The following is a 20,928-nucleotide window of genomic DNA, read 5'->3' as shown; positions in this document are numbered from 1 at the left end:
ATGTGAGAGTAGCCCTCTGATATTTGTTTCTCATACTGTCTTTGATTGTTTTGGATTTTTTTAACATAGTTATATTAGCTTTATAAATAACTTGAAAGCATTCCTTCTTCTTTAAGACTCTTGAAATACGTTGGAGTACTATGCTCCTTGAGTATTTGTTAGACTCTTCTAGTATAATCATCTGGGTTTGAAGTTTTATTTGAGGGATGATTTTTACTACTGACTTAATTTTATTCATGATAATAAATCTATTAAGGTTTCCTATGTTTTCTTGAATCAGTTTTGATAAGGTCTGTTTTTCTAGTTAATTGTTTATTTCATCTCAATTTTCAAATTCACTGGCATAATGTTGTTTGTGTAATCTTTATTTCTTTTCTATTAATGTCTGCTTTATCTGTAGCTGTATCCACCATTTTCATTCAAGATGTTTGGGTGGTTTGGGGTTTTTTTTTTTGCCTTCACTCCTTTTTCCTCCCCTCAATTATACCAGAAGTTTCTGTTTCATAGAACATGTTTTTATAGCCATGTTTGGCTCTGTTGACTTTCTAAATTTTATCTTGTTATTTTATGTCTTATCTGCTTTTATCTTTACTACATTTTTAGATCTCTTTCAGATTAATTTATTAATGTTTCTCATTAATAAATTGGCTTCCTAGGGTATTCATTTTCAGACATTCTTCTGATTCAATAAAAGCTTTCAAAACTAAATTTTTCTGTAAAATACCACTTTACCAATCTAATCTCTGCATGGAATGTAAAACATTCCCTTTCTCTCTCCACTTATACGAGTATATAGAATTGAGTTTGTTGACTGTATTTGAGTCATTTAATACCTCAGCAGTGATATTTCTTATTATCCTATTGGTTTGCCTGTTAAAATTGTGAGAGTACAATAAAATCTTTAAATATGTATCTCCTTTTAAGTGCTATTTGTTTTGGAGCTTATTTATATATTTCACACTATGTTGTTCCCTCTATAAAATTGAATGAATGGTGATATTCTTCTTGGATTTAAGCATTTTGTCATTATGGAATGTTTCTCTTTGTCATGCTAATATTTTTTTAAATTTTGTACTCTACTTTGTCTGATATTTATATTGTTATTTTAAATAAATGTGTTTGTTATTTCCTTTTTCAACCTTTTTTAAAACACACACACACACCACTTTATCGCACTTAAAAAATACCTGTATTGTAAACAGGCTGTAGCTTAATTTTAACCTCAATGTAATTATTATTTTAACTAATTGTGGAATTTAGCTCATTCACACTTGTTATAATAACTGAAATAATTGGTTTTCTTTCTTCTATCCTTTTTGTTTTTTTGTTTTTATAGTACATTACCCATTTTCCCATTTCCTTTTTATTTTAGTTGCCTTAGCTTGGTTTCAATGATTTGTTAATTTTCTCTTTATTCCCTTTTTTGTGCATTGTTATTTTAAGAGTTCTATAAGCTTTTTTGTTTTTATTAGTGATTGCCTTCTCTGTCCTTACAACCAACATTAAACTTATGTTGAAATAGTTGCTCTGAATCAATTATAGTTTGGTTATGTTCTTTCTTAAGTACTATCCTCAGAGAACATATATGGGAAGTTCACTTTTTCAGTCCTTGCATGTTGAAAATGTTTTCTTTTTTCCTTGACAGCTGAATAATATTTTGTCTGGGTATAGGATTCTGGGATCATTTTTCTTAATAGTCTGTACATTGTTCCACTGTCTTCTACATTCCAGAGTTGTAGATGAGAATTCCTTAGCTAGTCTAAATCTTTTGCCTTTCTAAGTAACTTATTCTTTCTGTCTGGAAACTTGTATAATTTTCTGTTTATGCTTGAAATTCAAGTATTTCCTGGATTCACTTCCTGGATTTAATGAGCCTTTTAATCTACAGGCTTAAATCTTGCTTCAGTTCAGTAATTAAAAAAATTCTAGTAATGTATTTACTTAATTATAACAACTCCTTCATCTGTTTCTTTCTTCTTCTTCTTTTTTTTCTTTCTAAATAAAAATCTCTTCTGGAATTCCTGTTATTCTCATGTTACGCTGCTGGATCTGCTCTCTGAGCCTCTAATTTCTTCCCTCATTATCTCTGTCTTTGTGTCTTTGCTATGGATAGTAACATATGTCATTCCCTTGCTCTTCCAGATCATTAATTTGATTTTCAACAGTGCGAGTGGTTTTCTTAGTTTTTCTGCAGAAATTTAAAGTTTAACATTTAAAATCAGTGTTGTTAGTTCAGGAAATCTTTCTTTCTTGCATTCTTCTTCTGATTTCTCATTGATTTCATTATTTATCTTCTTTCCCAATTTTTTCATCACTTCTGCATCCATGAGACCTGCCTTATAGATGCTCTAGTGATCTTCTCCAAGGTGAATTTATCCTCCTAAGTTAGGTATTGTTTTCACTTTGCCTACTCATTGATCTATGTTATTTTGATGCTCACATAGGTTGGTACAGTCTCTTTGGCACTGATAAATCGGAAAGCAGTGCAAGGCACAGCAGTTGCTCCCCGGGCATTCTGGATGGCAGTGAACCCACAGCGAGTGCCCTTCGCCCTGGTGGAAGCAGCACTCCTCTTAGCTTAGGGTGGGGGGTCGCTGGGGTGGGGAAAACCCTTTGTTCTGCTACAAAGACCTTGGCTTTATTCACTAACAGCATAATGTCCTGTACTTTCTCTCTTGTAGAGACTTTTCTGGGGAACCTGTGCCTCAGATGCACTCTCTAAATTTTCCTAATTCCATTGCTTTTACATATCCGTATTATCCAATAGTTGATTTAAAGAAACCCCAATGAAAATGACTCTAATATTGTGCCATTAATCCTGATAGAAAATGGAGTTGCCAGAGGCATCTGCAGCCGAAAAATTTCCTGCCTCCTGGGTTCAGTCATCTTCACTCCAGGCAAATTCTCTGGCCACATAATCTGACTTTCTATGAGGACTAAGGCATCTTTCTCCTTATTGTGGGGGAAACCTACTTGGAATAATTTAGTAATGCCTTAAAGTGTTGAGTTGTTTCACTGTTGATCTGTTACAAACCACAACCAATGCTCAGTGATTTAAGACAATAATCATGGGTAGCTCCTTTAGGCTGTGCTCTGCTGGGTGGTTCTTCTGCTCCAAGATGGACTTTCTAACTTGGGTTTTGGTTGACTGGGTTTTCTGATCCAGGCTAAGCTTGGCAGTCATTGCTCTTCTCCACTGATATCCTTCTTCTGGTGCTAATGGGCCATTCCAAGCAGTATCTTCTCATGCTGATGCCAGAAGTGCAAGAGAGCAAGCAGAAAAGACATCATGCCTCTTGAGGCCTAGACTCCAAACCAGCATTGACAGAATACAAAGTCTAGAAGTAGGAAAGGAGGTCCTGCTCACAGTGACAGGGGAGATGAGAAGAGGAGAGGATATAGCACTACAAGTTACATGACAGAGGATGTGGATATGCAGAAAGCCATAGACTGGGGGCCAAAACCCCAACCTACCTCAGCTGATAAGAATGATAATGCAATATTTCCAAGTACTAATACTACCTCAAAGGAGAGAGCTGTGAGTTTAGCTTGGAGGTAGCAAGGACATTTTGCAGAGATGACGTTGGACCTGGATCATGAGAATGATTTGGAGTTTGCAAGTTGACAAGGATGAGTGAAAGGAGCAGTGATCAATTTAGACAAAGGAGCAGTCAAAGTAGAGGCACGGAAATCTGTACATGAATGGGGCATTGGGGGAGAGAAGAGTTGTCCTACGTGGTTTGATCATTAGGAACAATCCTTCCACATCACCCTTTCCTCCATACATTGCTCTTTCCAGTGAGCTGCTGGAGCTTCCAAGGAGCTAGAATTTCAGGCAATGGACCTAGAGGAGTTAGCCTGCTGTGTACTCTTCAGAACATGCTACACAAGTGGCTGACTTCTCTCTACCTCCAAAAAAAGTATCTTGCTTAAATCAGGTGAAGGATTTAGCACATACCTATTACGTTTCTACTGACACTGTCACACCAATATATACAGGCCATTTAGCTTAGCTCATTGTGTTCTGCCATCTGAAATTCATTAATAATAAATTTGTTGGCTTTCAAAATTTAGACCTCACAAAATGTCACCTCCTCTATGGAGCCCTCCTTGAAACTTTTTCCCCTCCTCCCCCCACCCCAGTTCCTATCAGGTACTCATTTTTTCTGTTAAAGGTTCTCATTTTTCTTCCCACTTCCTTCAGGACACTTTGGCTATTTGTTAGTATGTGATTTTAGGTATGATTGTTTGATCAATTTCTGTCTCCTTATTGAAACTGTCAGCTTACATGAGAGCAGAGGACCAGGTCTTTTGCATACCACTGGTTCCCCACAGTCCAGCACAGTTCCATGTCATACTAACTGAAAACTAAATGTTTAGTGAGTGAATCCATGAGAATGGCTTAATGAAATGCACCTAGTTGGGTGTATGAAACAGGTTTCTCTTTAAAACTATGGCAGCCTTAGCCAGTTGTGCTTAGTGGTTAGAGCATCAGCCCGTGGACTTAGGGTCCTGGGTTCAATTCCAGTCAAGGGCATGTATCTTGGTTACAGGCTTGATCCCTGGCCCTGGTTGGGGGGCAAATGCGTGGGAGGCAACCAATCAATATGTCTCTTTCACATTGATGTTTCTGTCTCTCCCCCTTTCTTCCACTCTCTCTAAAAAAATCAATAGAAAATATCCTTAGGTGAGGATTAACAACAACAACAACAACAACAACAACAAAAAACCAAAAACTACATGAGCAACTGTGGTTTACCATTTAGCTGTGACAAGGTGAACAAATCCTTCTTTAGTGCTTCAATTCAATCAGTATTCATTGTGGCTTGACATATGGCTGAATGTGCATGAGATACTGATGCCACAGAGATGATTAGGGCTGATTTTGCTCTGAAGGAGTTGCTGCTTTAGTGGGAGAGATGGAGAAGTGAGTGGGCAAAGGCAGTTACTATGATAAGTGTTAAGATGAGGATATGACAAGAACTTGGCGAAGAGGCTTTGGACTCAGCTTGCCTTCCACAGAGGCCTCGGGAAAAGGGACAATGTGAGCTGAGTCAGATTCTTAGTAGGAGTTCGATGCATAACAGGGAAGAAAACTGTGGGCAGAATGGAGCAAAGGACTCAGTGCGCAGGGAAGTCAGAAATCAGGGCCCACTCTGGGAAACTTTAAATAATTCAGTAGTGCGGAATGGAGCAAGCATGGGTAGGAATGGCAAGCAGAAACTGGAGGTCATCATGCTCATACTACAAAGGGTCTTTTAAGCCCTGCAGAAGATTGGACTTTCTCCTAAAGGTAATAAGGAGTAATCAAAAGATTTTGATTAGGGGTTGATAGCATCCAATTTTATTTTCTGAAGTTTGAACACATGTGGGAAACAGATTGGAAGTCAATAGGACTATAGGGAAGATAAATAAAGAAGTAGTTAATTACACAGCATGATAAGGGCTGTGATAGAGGATCGTCACATGTTCTGGGAGTTCAGAGGAGATGTACCCACTCAGAACTGGGGACTCAGCCCAGATTAAAGGAAGTGCTTGTGTTATCAGGGTGAAGAAGCTGGGAAGAATTTTCCAATTAGGAGTAGGACAAAGGCACAGAAATATGCAAGGACATGATTTTTTTTTTTAGAGAACTGTAAATGATATTTTATTGCTGGAGTGTAGAATACTAAAGGTGAATGGATGAGAAATGAAGCTGGAGAGGAAAACATGTAGCATTCACATCTTCCTCCTATTAAATATTGCTTTATACTGGAGTGACTGTATATACACCAGGCATTGTTTTCCTTTTATTGGATTTATTGGGGTGACACTGGTTAACACAATTATATAAGTTTCAGGTACACATTTCTATAATATACTGTACCAGGCAATTTAAAAAAAATTTTTTTATTATAGAGAATTTTGAACATGTACAAAACAGGGTAGTATAAGACATACCACTTACCTGTCACTCAGCCCCACAACCACCAACTCATGGCCAATTCTGCCCCATTCACAACGCCATTCACTTCCCCTTCTCTTAGGATTTTGAAGCAAATTCCCGATCTTATATCATTTTATACATAAACTAGAAGCCTGGTGCACGACATTTGTGCACTGGGCAGGTAGGGTGGTTCCCTCTGCCTGGCCTGTGCCCTCTCACAGTCTAGGACCCCTCAGGGAACATCCGCCTGCAGGCTTAGGCCTGCTCCCCGTGGTCCTTAGCGCTGCGGCAGAGGCAGGAGTGGCTCCTGCCACCGCTGCTGCGCTGGCCAGCTAGAGCCCGGCTTTTGGCTGAGAGGTGTTCCCCCTGTGGGAGTGCACTGACCACCAGGGGGCAGCTCCTGCGTTGAGCATCTGTTCCCTGGTGGTCAATGTGCGTCATAGCGACAGGTCATTCGGCTGTTCAGTAGATTTGCATATTAGCCTTTTATTATATAGGACTAGAGGCCTGATGCATGAAATTCGTGCAAGGGTAGGCCTTCCTTCCCCTGGCTGCTGGCTTCGCAGCCCTGGCTTCACAGCCCCAGCCTCGCAGCCCTGGCCCTGCCCCCTGCCCGCACCCACCTTGGCCTGGCACTGCCTGCATCCGCCACCACACCCCCCCAGTTTCCCCGTTCAGAGGAGGACCCCTCCCCACCCCCCGATCAATTGGCCCGTGACCTTGGCCTCCCTTTGCAGGGCGATTGTGGGGTGATGGTGGGCCTGGCACCAGTGCATATCATAGCGTGGTCGTCCGGAAGGTCATTCTGCTGTTCGGCCATTCATTAGATTTGCATATTACGTTTTTATTATAATAGATAGGATAGTTCATTCTGTGTCTCTATAAGAAGACTTTTTTTAAATGTAACCACAATTATAAATATCATACCTAAAATTTAATATAGTACTCAATATCATAAAAGAGCTGTCAGCATTGTAATTTCTAATTATCTCACAAATGTCATGTAAATATAAATAAACATACAAATATTTGTATACACTGTTTGATCAAGATCTAAATAAAGAGCTGAGACTCTCATGAAAGTGAAAGAAGTCATTAATGGGTGCCATTGGGGACTTTTGATCTAAACAGGCATATATAATTACCTAGTTAGGTTTATTCTGCTTCTTAACACTACTGCAGCTATCTGGGCAGGTAGTTGGAAAAACATAAAGGAAGCCTAGTTCATACTATTGTTTCTTCCTCTCTCCCATTTTCTTAGATCTCTCTGCTCCCTGGTGTGCAAGTGGACATACTCTGCAGAGAAAGGCTGGGATGACAGTTTCTGGAAGATGATTGGTCTGGAAGACTTTGTTTCCGATAATTACAGCAAAATAGGTAAAACAAACAAACAAACAAAAAACACAAACAAACCTGAGAGTGATTATGTCTATGTATATATGAGGATATTGGTTGTTTTTTGTATGAATTAAAATGCAGGGACCTAGCCCTGTTTTACAAGAGTAATGAGTAAGTTAAGGTGGTAGGCCTTTATGGTGGGGCTTACAGGAACTGAGTGGAGATACCGGATATGAAACTGCACTGAAATATAAAATCTTAGACATTGGGCTAGACCCGTGGTTGGCAAACTGCGGCTCGCGAGCCACGTGCGGCTCTTTGGCCCCTTGAGTGTGGCTCTTCCACAAAATACCACGGCCTGGGCGAGTCTATTTTGAAGAAGTGGCGTTATAAGAAGTTTAAGTTTAAAAAATTTGGCTCTCAGAAGAAATTTCAATCGTTGTACTGTTGATATTTGGCTCTGTTGACTAATGAGTTTGCCGACCACTGGGCTAGACTGATGAAGATATTTGCACAGAGAAGCTAGGAATAGCATAATCAAAAAGGGGTGTACAGAGGGAGGCATATGCATCATTTCCAGTCATTACAAGTACAATGTTTTGTGAGTTAGGTTCAAGATATCAAGCAAGGTCATGAACAGAAACAAATAATTGAAGAGATGAAAATGAGAAGAATCAGGAACAAAACAGAAACTGGAACATGAGCCAGCAGTTTTTGACTAAGGCTATAGGGTTTCAGACTTCCAGTTTTTTGTGGCACTGACTGGATCATAAAGGTGACTAGTCGGAGTTTACCTGGTGAAAAGAATTCAGATACTATGTTTATATAACAATAGCTGACATTTTCAAGTTTAAGGTTTGCATGTTCATTTCACAGAAAGATATTTATTTCTTGTAGTTATTACTTAGACTTCCAGTAAGCTGTTACCAGGTAAACAATTATACCTGATTAAATAGAATTACATCTGTAGTGTTTAGTGTTTTGGCTAGGATGTTGTAAAAATAAAATTTTAAAGTACAGTGGCTTAAACAAGATAGAAGGTTATTTCTGTTTCATGTGGTAGAATAGAGATAAATGACTATCAAGGCAGCTCTGCTGTTCTCACAATGCAGCCTCCAACTTGGGGTCCAGGATGGCTGATCCAGTTCTCATCAATTCCCAGCCTGTGAGGGGGATACTTTTGGGGAAGCATAACGTGGACATCAGCCATGCAACTTCTGATCACATCCCATTGATCAGCACTTGTTCTTAAGTCCCCACTAGGCTGCAAGGGTAGCTGGGAAATGTAGTCATTGGCCGGGCAGCCATGGGTCCATTCATGTGACTAGCTAAATGTTGAGCCACCCTTGATAACTGAATCACATAGCAGGCTATTTTAGTTCAACCTTTCTGTGGTGGAGTCCTCATGCCAGCACTGTTAAAGTTCAGGAATATGATAGAGATATGAATATAGCTGAGTTGGAGAGAACATAGCTTGGTTTCTGTGGTCTGTTCAACTACTAATAAGTCCAGGGGAAAGAACAAAGCCATGTAATTTGCAGAAAGAGCCCTTTCTGAAATTCTGGGGGAGTTCAGTTGAAACCATCTCAGGATCTGAGCTGGTAGAGAAGTGGAGAGGAGCTCAGGACCAGGGGAAGCGAGGAAGAAGCAAAGCCACCGTCATTCGTCATCACCTACTCTCCAAGTCCTTTAACAGATAATTTGTTTTATATATTATCTTGTTTGCCCCTCACCAACCTATTTGCATAGCTATTCCTATTTTACAGATGGGAAAACTAAAATTCAGTTCCTTGTGCACGCGTAAGTTGTGGACTCAGCATTAGAACTGGGTCTCTGACTCCAGTTTTCTACTAAAGCAGACTGCTCCCCTTGGAATATACGAGGCTGAGGGAACTCATGCAGTGATATGGTTGGCCTCCAGTGGGGTTAGGCAGCAGTTCAACATTTAGCACCCAAAGCCAACCTGAGTTAGATTGGGACAAGAGCAAATACAATCACATTGCGTACAAGGGCATGAGCATAAGAATTTTGGGGAACACATTTCAGCCCAGGGTCACAGTGTACTGGTCATTAGAGCTAAGGCATGGCCACCAAGTTCTCAGTCCCCAGTCTGGTGCTTTGGAGGCGGCTCCCCCATGAGCTTTCTACTTTGATGAAGAACCATCAGGATTAAGTGTCAGGGGAGAAGCTCTTGTTCCGTAATAAGGGGTGCAAAGTGGGCTTGCAACACTGAACTGGAGCTGAGGTAGTGGTAGTTCTGGCACTGTGTGAACTTGGACAAGTTTCATATTGTTTCTATAGTCATGCCTAGGAAAGACATAACTAATGATAGCTACCACTTCTCATACATGGTACTGTTGAATTACAGCCATTGTGTTTTTAAATTTTCAAAACTGTGTGATGGAGTTATTTTTATTTACCCTGTCCAACAGCTGAAAACTATGTTTTAGAGAGTGGAAATGTGCCTAATGAATGGTCACACAGTTTGCAAGTGGTAGGCACAGAATTCAAACCTATGTTTGGGTGATTCCAAATTCTGCTCTAACCATTTTGCATACTGACTTCCGAATAACATTATGTGCCTAGAGCAGGTAGCAAATAAATAGTACTCTTCCTTCCTTCTATATTCCGAGCACATTTCTGTGTGCTTTTGCATACCTTGTTGCAGGTAATTCTTATAACCAATGACAAAAATACATAGGTAACAAGGTAACGACCTTGTTCATAGATGAGAATAAGAGATATAATCTAGTAATTTCCTCTAACCACATGCAGAGCTAATAAGTGATATTAGGATTGAAAACTTCTTAGTGGGAGGACCTAGGAGGAGCTAATATTTTATTGGAATACATATGTCAATGTCAATGACTTAATTGTTCAAATGATTTTTAAAATTTATATGCCACCCCCCAATTTAGTTGCTCTTCCTTAAATATTCCCATGATATGCTGAACCTAGCTTATTACAGTACACGTTGATGACCACTTTACATGTCTTGATTCCACACTAGACTGTGAGCTTCTTGATATCTGGATTTTTATGTATCTGCCTTTGTATTCCTGGTCCTGGCATAAGGCATGACACATTTTAGTAATTAAACTACTGTTTGATTAGTAAGTGGATAGATTAATAACTGGGATGGCCGGTACAGGGATATTGGTGCCTTTTGCCATTAAAGCTGAAATTATGTTTACTGTTTTTAGCAGTATCTTTGGTGACTTGGACCCAACTTCAACTCTGATTTTCTGATTAATAGTAGGTCCTCGAATAATGTCATTTAGTTATAATTTTTATTAGAAAAAAAAATCTATTCCCACTGGGGGCACTGACTGTATGGAGTTTACACATTGGGTCCCAGTCCGAGTGAGTGAGGGGCACTGTGAGGGACTCTGTGATGGAACAGCATCCTGTTCAGCACTGGCTCCTGCCTTGGGCCATAAGCTGCCTGGATAGGCTCTGGCCACCTGTGACCCTGAAATGGAATAATCGGGTTTGAAAGTAATCATACAAAATCATCATATTTGTTTCTATTAACCTTTCTTAAATGTATATATAATCACATTTATTTCAGTGTTTAATATTAGAATTATACTAGAGGCCCTGTGTATGAATTCGTGCACCAGTGGGGTCCCTTGGCCTGGCCTGCGGGATCGGGCTGGAACCAGCTCTCTGACATCCTCTGAGGGCTCCCAGATTGCTAGAGGGCACAGGCCAGGCCAAGGGACCCCACCGGTGCACGATTGAGGCTGGGGAGGGACACAGAAGGTTGGCCAGCTGGGGAGGGACTGTGGGAGGGCTCCAGGGTGTGTCCTGCCCATCCCATTCAGTCCTGATTGGTCGGACCCCAGCAGCAAGATAACCTACCGGTCGGAACGTCTGCCCCCTGTGCAGTTATAGTGAGCAGTTGAGCAGCCTTAGCATATCATTAGCATATTGATTGGTTGAACGGATGACTGGACACTTAGCATATTAGGCTTTTATTATATAGGATTGGATCTTTATTTAGAAGTTTGGTGATGTTTATATGACCAGAAATATGCCATAGGAACTTAACTCTTGTTTATGTTAATTAACATAGGGTAAAATTAGTTTCGTTATATATCGTTTTTGCTTAAAGTTGCAGTTTCCAAGACCCTGTCAACAACAGAAGGATTTAACTATACTTTAACTTTTTGATGCTTTTCCTCTTCTTCCACAAGATTCATGTTTATTTTAATTTTCATATTATTAAATTTTTATTGAGGTATAATTGACATATAACATTGTATTAGTTTGCGGTGTATAAAGTAATGTATACATTGCAAAATGATGGTTACTACAATAGGTCTAGTCACCATCAGTCACCATAAAAAGTTACAAATTAATTTTTTTCTTGTGATGAGAATTTTAAATATTTACTATTCCAGCAACCTTCAAATATGCACTACAATGCCATTGATTATAGTCTAGATATTGTACACAACATCCCCATGACCTATTCATCTGCCCCCCTCCCCCGCCCCCGTCCGCGCCCCCCAGCTTTCTCCCATTTCACCCTTCACACTTCCTCTGACAGCCACCATTCTATTCTCAGTATCCATGAGTTTCTCTTTGGGTTGTTTTGTTTTGTATTTTAGATTCTTCTTATAAGTGAGCTCATATTGTATTTGTCTCTCTGTGTGACTTAATTTCACTTAGCATAATACCCTCTAGGTTCATCTATGCTGTTGCAAGTGGCAAGATTTTATTCTTTTTAATGGTTGAGTAATATTTTATATATATATATATATATATACCATGACTATATTCATTCATCCATCGATAGACATTTAAATTATTTCCATATCTTGGCTATCTATAATAATAAAAGTGTAATATGCTAATTAGACCAGATATCCTTTTGGACGACTTTCTAGATGAAGCCGGGGCTGCGAGGGAAGCCTGGGTCCCAGGTGCCTGCCAGCGGCCAGAGGGAAGTCCCGGTCCTGGGTGCCTGCCAGTGGCCAGAGGGAAGCCCATGTCCTGGGTACCTGCCAGCGGCCGGAGGGAAGCCCGGGTCCCGGGTGCCAGAGGGAAGCCAGTGCCAGCAGCTGGGGGAAGGAAGGCCTACTCTTGCATGAATTTTGTGCATCAGGCCTCTAGTTATAAATAATGCTGCACTGAACATAGCGTTAAACATCTTTTTGAATTAGTGTTTTAGTTTTCTTTGGATAAATACCCAGAAGTGGAATTGTAGACCTTATGGTAGTTCTATTTTTAATTTTTTGTGGAGCATCCCTACTGCTTTTCATAGTGGTTGTACCAATTTACACTCCCACCAATAGTGCACAAGGGTTCTCTTTTCTCCATATTCTCACCAACATTTGTCATATCTTGTCTTTTTGATAATAGCTATCCCAACAGATATGAGATGATGTCTCATTGTGGTTTTAATTTGCATTTGCCTTATGATTAATGATGTTGAGCATCTTTTCATGTGCCTGTTAGCCATCTGCATGTTTTCTTTTGAAAAATGTCTATTCAGATCATTTGTCCATTTTTAATCAGTTTTTTTTTAATTTTTGCTATTAAGTTGTGTGAGTTCTTTATATACTTTGAGTATTAACTCCTTATTGGATATATGCTATGCAAATATTTTATTTTACCCATTGGTTGCCTTTTAATTTTGTTGATGGCTTCCTTTGCTCTGTAGAAGCTTTTTAGTTTGATTAGTATATTAGCTCTGCTAATAGAGAAATACCTACAGGAAATATTCATTAAAAGTCCATAATGTTCATCTAGCAGAGAATTTCCAGAGTAACTTTATTAGATTTTGCCTGTTAAGTTAATGGATTTTTAATGGATGTCCTAAGAAGACATATCATTAACCAGAATATTGCCATCCATGAATTAAAACTTACCCATTAATCAAAATTAATTGTGATATTTCCTTTGATTTTCATTTCTGGTGACTTGAACTTGGATTTTCAGTCTGCACCAAAAGTGGAAGATGCTGAGAAGGATGTTAACTCTAAGGTGTGACTTTCAGAAACTCCTTTGGAAGCTACCTGCATTCTTTAGCAATTCTTGGAACTATGAAAAGTGAATCTCAGAAACCTCCCTATGAAGTGTTAAACATTTCCAGTGGACTCATTGCCCGTCAAGATGTGGGCAATAGAGTGCAAAACCTTTTAGCAGATTTGAGCAGCGTGTCGTGGATTTGAGCATTAATACAATTACCATAATTCGCTCCATGTGGAGCTTTTAGCCAAGTCTTTACCAGCCTTCCTGGACTCGTGCAGTAAATAAATGCTTTCCCCGAAAACTGAACACCTCAGCAACTGATGGTCTTATGGAGGGATATTTTTGAAATAAAATATTTATGAACTGTAAGTTAAGGATCAAATGCAATATTTATATGGTGCATTTCAAGGACAGGGGAAGAACTTTTTCATTGTTTTACGTAACTACATGCAAGTTTTCAAAACTGAATGTTACTGCCTAATGCCTTCCTTCAGGGAGGTATTTGGATGGTGTGGTTTGGGAAAATTATAAAAGTAAGGAGAAAACTTTTTTTTGAGTCAAAATAACATAGTAGAATTTTTCTTTTTTACAATTGAAACTATTCAAATTGATTTAATGTTCAGAATTAATGAAGAAAACATAAACCCAGGGTTCTGTAGGGAATTATATATCCATAGTCCAATAAAATGATCTGTGTCAATAAATTTTGACCTTCAATTCCATGTGACTCATTCCCAGGTTACCTATCTAATCCTAAACATCTATCAAAAGCAAAGAGGAAGGAAGTGATTAGCAGGGAGAGAGGACCCTTAGGAAGATAAGCAACATCCCACCTGTTCTAATCGATTATCCAGGCTGGCTTCCAGCGTGGCCCCGTTGCCTTCTTACTTCCTGGGAAAAGTGCTTCAGTGTTTTATTGGGGTAGGCAGGCCTCTCTATGAACACTCATGTGTACAACATGGCTGAATTATAGAGTGCATTACAGGAAGAGCTTTGTTATAGAAAGGGTGCAGTGTGTTAGCTTATAGGTCGTTCATTATTTGGGATCAGGGAAGCCAGGCAAAGATGAAATGTGCAGCCCAAGTAGAAGAAGTTAGTGACTGTTAAGTGAGAGGCAGAAATGAAGACAAAGAATACGCGAGGAAGGCAGTTCCTTGAGGGGAGGGAGGCTGCACTTTTTCACAGGTTTTCTCTCCCTCTATGAGACTGTATTATAAGCATCAGACACTGTGGGCACAGTCATCTGGCACATAGTAGATACCGATGAGACGATACTGCTGGGTTACAGAAAGTGATTTCATTTTGTAAACTCAGTGTTTGCAGTCCTCTTCAATAACGCATTTGGCACTTAACAGGTTTCGGATGGATCACGAGAATTCTCGCTTCATATTACACAGTGTTTTACATAGTATCATACTTTAAAAAGATATTAGCTTGAAAGAACATGTAATAAATAACTTCAAAATGCAATGGGTATTTAATTTTAAAGTGTGCCTTTAACATTTATGTAAAATGTTTTTTGTACTCATTCAGTAGAAACTTATCTGGCCACTGGTAAAGCTAGCAATAAAACTACTAGTCCGCAATGTGCTAAGAAGGGACTCCTGTGGAAGTCATCCTCCAACCTGAAAGGTAGCTGCAGCAAGCCGCATTCCTGTTGCAGACATGGAGACTGTGTCCTGGTGGGGATATTACAGGCTCTTTCCATAGGGGGGAAAAAAAACAAAAAGAAAAACTTATTTTAGGAATAGTGGGAATATCATTTTTCCATAGAATAAAATAAACCCTATAGTTAACTCCATAGTTAAATCTGCATTTTATAGATTTTTGTCCTGTGGCTTAAACCTGTAGATAAAGTATATGATGAGAACACAGATGCACCAGTACTTGCTGCTGTTCCGCTCTGAAGTCTAAGCAGGTGAGAACAATCCACAGAACCACCTAAAGCAAAGTGCAGCGTTGGCTTTGGTTAGACTGAAGTAAAGGGCAGGGGGGATCCCACCTGTCTTTCAAACCTAGCTGGACCTTGGGACCTGGGTGACATTGACTCAGTGCAGTTGTTGACCAAAGAGCTGGGACAAAGAGACAAGAGGCCTGGCTGGGCTCACTTCAGCACTTGATCTGATTAATTCAGAAACTCAGCCCACTGGCCTGAGTGTAGGTAGTTTAAGAAGAGAAACATGTGCCCAGTCTGTGCTGACTCCATTTCAAGGGTGTGGCTCTACTTCCTGGTTAGCATGGCCCCATGGATGATGGATTTTTTAAAAATGTATATTTTTATTGATTTCAGAAAGAAAGGGAGAGATAGAAACATCAATGGTAAGAATCATCGATCGGCTGCCTCCTGCACGCCCCTTACTTGGGATGGAGTCCTCACCCCAGGCTTGTGCCCTGACCGGGAATCAAACCATGACCTCCTGACTCTTAGGTCAATGCTCAACTACTGAGCCACACCAGCCGAGCCTTTTTTTCAAGTCTCATGGGTCAGCTAAGTGATTCTTCTTCTGATGGATAGAACAAGGAAGAGTATAGAAGCAGGAGATGGTCAAGTTCACATTAGTGCTACTCTCTCCTGAAAGAGAGAGGAGGAAATCCCCTTGTAGAAACACACCTAAGGGTTTTCACCAGCAACATTCATCATGACCAGTATTGGGAGCCAGAATCCAGCGATGTCATTTGTAGTTGTGCATATTATAAAATCCCTTTTAAGCTATTAATACCCAATGTTCTGAAATCACCCAATAGAACTGGGCATGTGTACAAGGATTCATGCATTTATTTCTTAGAATGTGAAACTCGTTTTTCATTTGGAGCTTTGTTGAACTGCTGCTGTGTGTTGGTATCACCAGCTATAGGAGCTGTCTTTCGTAGTTTATATTGGGAGGTCTTTGGCCACAGGTAATCCACATCTTCTACGCTCCTTGGGGCCTCTCACACTCTCTTCCATGTCCTGAGCCTTTGAGCTTGTCCCATCTCTTCTCATCACCCTTCCCCTTCCTGTTCAAGTGATAGAGCAAGGTCTTTCCTATGCTTGAGTGTTGTACTGTCTTGTTTTCCTATGCTTGAGTCTTTCCTATGTTCTCTGAGTGTTGTACTGTCTTGTTTTACCCTTAAAAATACACTTTGCCTGATGGAGAATGACCTAGAGGTCTTCTTGTCAGTTAGTGACCCATCCAGTCATGCATCCTTCCATCCAACCACACCACTGAGTGCCAGGAGCGGGGCTAGGTACTGGAGATACAGAAATGAATTCACCACAGTCAGTCAGTCAGTCACCTTGGGAATATCATGTCTGTGCAGTGGAGGGTGGGGATAAATGAATAAATCAATCATCTGTGTTTTTCAGTAAGTCTAGAGAGGTCCAAAATACTGCAGGAAGCAGAGAAGGAAGTCACTAACAACTAGAGGTGATACCAAGGATGGCTTCTCATGAGATGGCATTTGAGATGTGGCAGAAGTTTATGAATGGTCGTTTACCACAGAAAGAGAGATGACCTCTGATGAAGAAGCCGCAGCACAGGCAAGGACATGGAGCCAGGGAGAGTGTGAGGTCTCTGAGTTGCTGGGCGTGGCTGGAGCAGAGTGGGCCTGGGGTGTGATAGGAAGGGGACTGTGTTTAATTTCTAATGGGACTTCTGTCTCCCTTGAAGATGGGGTCACTGGTAAGAGACTCAGCATAACAAGAGTGGCCCCATTGCTCTCAAGAGATAGTTCCAATTGCTGCTCCTGCCATTGCTATAAAGAAAATTGATGGCAGTTTTAGAAGTTTTGTACTTTCTGTGAAGGGGTGTGTGTGTGTGTGTGTGTGTGTGTGTGTGTGTGTGTGTGTGTCTGTGTCCCAAGCCCATTTCTTTCCTTTACTTACTTATAGTATCCATTTCTTCTCCCTCATTCCATAAGCTTTGTTATAAAACTGAAATGGGATATCAGATATCATACAACAGTGTGGTTTATGAAGCCTGTAGACATGTTAGCTGTTATCATCTTTAAGTGTACCTCGGCACCTGGAGTACAACAGTCTTCACTCCCTCAACACTCTGCACCCTGCCTGTTGGGCCTGAAAGAAGTGACTGTGCTTCCCCACTTCTCACCACCCTTAGATTCCCAGAAGTTCTGTTTTAGCTGCTGGCTTTTCCAGGAATAGCCCTGCAGAGCCAGAAGGGCAAGGAAGAAGTGATGACCACACCATGTTGTAAGGCAATGGTTTTCAAAGGTTTTGCTGGATATAAGGTTTCATGTAACTGCTCCTCCTTTCAGTATGGCATCTGGAAGATATTTGGAAGCCCCCAGAGGGTGAGGTCAGCCTCTTCCTACTGCTAGACAATCAGTTAATACCAGAGCTGAAAGGGATCATGGAGATTTTGCTCTAATGCCCTCATTTTGTAGATGAAGAGCCAAGACTCAGTGAGGTAGGGTGAATTTTCTTGTTCTTACAGCATTTCCCAGACACAGCTGAGACCCCCCAGTCCTATGGTTATTCCACTACTCGATGCCACCTTTCCTGTTTGACATCGCTCATCTGTGGTCATTTAGCCAGTTTAGAAATTGTTGTTTGAAAAGGATTATTAGCACCAGATCAGTGTCACCAAGGCAAAGACTTACATAGATGAATTCACTCTTCTTCAACCTTTAAATATATATATAATTTTATTAATTTTTAGAGAGAGAAACATCAATATGAGAGCCCAACATCAATTGGCTGCCTCCTGCATGCCTCCTTCCTGGGATCAAGCCTGGCACCCCAGCATGTGCCCTGATCGGGAATTGAACTGGCAGTCTTTAGGTGCACCAGACGATGCCCAGTCCACTGAGCAACACCAGCCAGGGCAGTCTTCAACCTTGCAAATGCAGGAATTGGACTTTACCCAGACAGCCAGTTGGCTCTAGGAACATATCGATCAAGCTCTTAAGCAACTGATTTAGATAAACTAAAATAACTAAGTAGTATATTAGCCATTGCTTATTCTAATGGTTAAGAATTTGGTCACCAGAGCCAGACAGGCATGAGTCAGTTCTGGCTTTGTCATCTGCAAGCCATGTAAGCCCTGCCATATATATTGTTGGGTGTGGTACTTAACTTTTTAAAGCCTTAATTGGTATACTTTGGGGATGAATGAGCATATTATGAGGATCAAATGAAATAATGCAGGTGAACTCCTAGCACATACAAAGTCTTCAGAAAATGTTACTTATTACCACCTTAACAACTGTCCATTCTCCGGAACTCCAATTCCTCTCAAGGTGATAGATCATGTCTGCCAAAGTCAATACCCCTTGAAGTATTCCATGTAATTATTACCAACATCTTTTGACTTTGGGGAATGCCTTTTTCTGAGCTCCACTCTTGGGTTCAAATAGCTTTTTTTCCAAGTAGGATATAATCAAAGTAATCAGATTTCTGCTTCTAAATTATAACTATTTCCTTGAGAGGTTACCTTGATCAGAATTATAGGTTTTCCTAAATTATTCAGTCCTATAACACAATCATTAGCTTTTCCCTCACGCACAATGGAGCACATATCCATAGGCAAATAAAAAGCACAGGACAGCCCTGGCCAGTGTGGCTCAGTTGGTTGGAGCATCCTCCTGTACACCAAAAAGTCGCAGGTTTGATCCTCAGTCAGAGCACATATGCAGGTTGTGGGTTTGATCACCAGTCAGGGCACATGCAAGAGGCAACTGATTGATGTTTCTCTCTAATATCCATGTCTCTCTCTCTCTCTCTCCCTCTCCCTTCCCTCTCTGTCTAAAATCAATAAAAGCATGTCCTCAGGTGAGGATTAAAAAAAAGAGTACAGGATTCATTGGTAATAATTAACTAGGAAACTCTGACTAATGCTCCTATAATGCTTTGTAACTTTAGAAGAGTATTTCTTTCCATGCACTATTACATTCATTTTTCGCATCAAATTTGAAAGACAGGTTTTAATAAATTTGGGGAAATCAGAAGTCACGAGCTTTTGAGTCGGAGAGATCTGGAATCAAATCCCAGATTTACCACTAATTGGTTGTATAGCCTTGGGTAAGTCACTAAACCTCTCTGAGACTTGATTTCTTCATCTATTAGCAGGTAGGAATACCTACCTTTCATAGTCCTTGGGATGGAGTGATGAAGTATATAAAGTGTCTGTCTAGCTTCTAGTAAGACTCAAGTAAATAGTTGCTAAATTAAACAACACAAGAAGATTCAATGCTGTATAAAATATCATAATGACAAATGGAGATAGCGTTGGACTCCCCTAATGCCAAATCCTGTGAAAACCAGAAAGGACTTTTGATAATTATATTCAATGGAAGGAAAACTGAGAAGGTGGGGCTAATTATATGCAATGACATGATCATATTAATAACTAAATAAAAAGAGAGAGGAAACACTCAACACCTATGATTGCCCTTTTTTGCTCTCATTCATTCACTTAACAATACTAGACATTGTTCTCATTATTGAAGAACAATGGTGAACCAAAGCCAACAGGGTTCCTGCCTTCCATGAGTTTTCAGTCTAGTGGAGAGAGCATTAATCAATCATAGGATTGCCACTGAGATAAATGTTGCAAAGAATGGGCAAAGGGGGCTTCAAGACTGTAATAAGGGGATATGACCTTGCCAGGGAAACTAGGAAACGTTTGAGGAAGTGATGATTAAGCTAGGTTGATATGCATTAACTCTGTGAAGCGTTAATGAAGAGAGCAGTGTTTCAGTCAGAGGGGACAGCATTTGTAAGGACTTTGGCGGGAAGGAACATGGTGAAAGAAAGCCAATAGGGCTAGAGTTGAGAAAGTTGAAAGGAACAGGATGGGAAATGATGTTGAAATCATTATCCCAGAATACTAGTTTCAATCAGACCAAATGTGGTTGAGAGAAAATGAAAAACCTAAGAGAGTTTATGTATTTATGCCCACAACTAGGAAAATGAGTTTCAGATGTGATCTTGGAGCCACTGAGAACATAATAGAAAGAACATAATAGAATTGCTGCTCAGAGATATGAAATGGTCATCTATTAACCCAGTTTTCCAACCAAAGTTTGCTTCCTAAAAACAATTGACCTATATCTTTCATGGTAATGATGGAAGATATCTTGGTTTTGATTATTTAGCATATACTTGTGAAAGAGGATGACGTTAAGAATTAGCCCAGGTTTGCTATGAATAAGTTCTGCTAACCTAATCTTAGGTGTTAACCTTTTCTTGAAATTCTTTTCTCAGTAACACTCTCCCTGTCTGGAGTGTTGGGGCATAGTGCAAGCCTCAGTAGCACCTGCTGCTTACTTATTTCTCCTTTTGTATCCTCAACTAGACTGTCCATGTTTTAAGGCCTTGTTCCCTCTTTCTAGCATGGAGCTCCTCTGAAATTCTGGGAGAAGAATGTATGAACAATATGACACCTTGCAAAGCTGCATGTGTTTTAATCACATTGCTAGTCAAAATTCAGTATGGGATTATTTTTTCCTTTTTCTGAAAGTTTTTAACTTGGGGCTTGCTTTTAGATCTGGTTGGACAAATGACCTCATGCCATTATTGCCATCTTTTTAGAAGTCATTTAAATCAGTGTTCTTGGAAGGCAGCCATTTCCATCGGTTGCTCTTCTGTGTTGCATGTCATAGCTGCTGCCTCTTCTGCTTAGCCTCTCTTGGTCATGTATCTTGTGGGTGGTGACCTTGGCCTTTGAGGTGGCCCCTGC

The 20,928-nt window shown here is 40.2% G+C and overlaps 1 protein-coding gene across 12 annotated transcripts in view; it reads left to right on the top strand.

Moving 5' to 3' along the window:
- Positions 1–20,928, top strand: part of FGGY (FGGY carbohydrate kinase domain containing) — a 396,863-nt gene that overhangs the window by 149,866 nt on the left and 226,069 nt on the right. For all 12 annotated transcript variants that reach the window (XM_079776812.1, XM_079776815.1, XM_079776808.1 and 9 more), the window contains one exon: positions 7,188–7,303. In XM_079776812.1, coding sequence (XP_079632938.1) covers positions 7,188–7,303 — 116 coding nt within the window. The remainder of the gene's footprint in view (positions 1–7,187; positions 7,304–20,928) is intronic.

Source organism: Cnephaeus nilssonii, assembly GCF_951640355.1.
Source record: "Cnephaeus nilssonii genome assembly, chromosome: 7".
Lineage (NCBI taxonomy): Eukaryota > Metazoa > Chordata > Mammalia > Chiroptera > Vespertilionidae > Cnephaeus > Cnephaeus nilssonii.
Note: the sequence above shows the minus strand (reverse complement) of the source record. Positions and strands in the feature narration are given on the sequence as shown.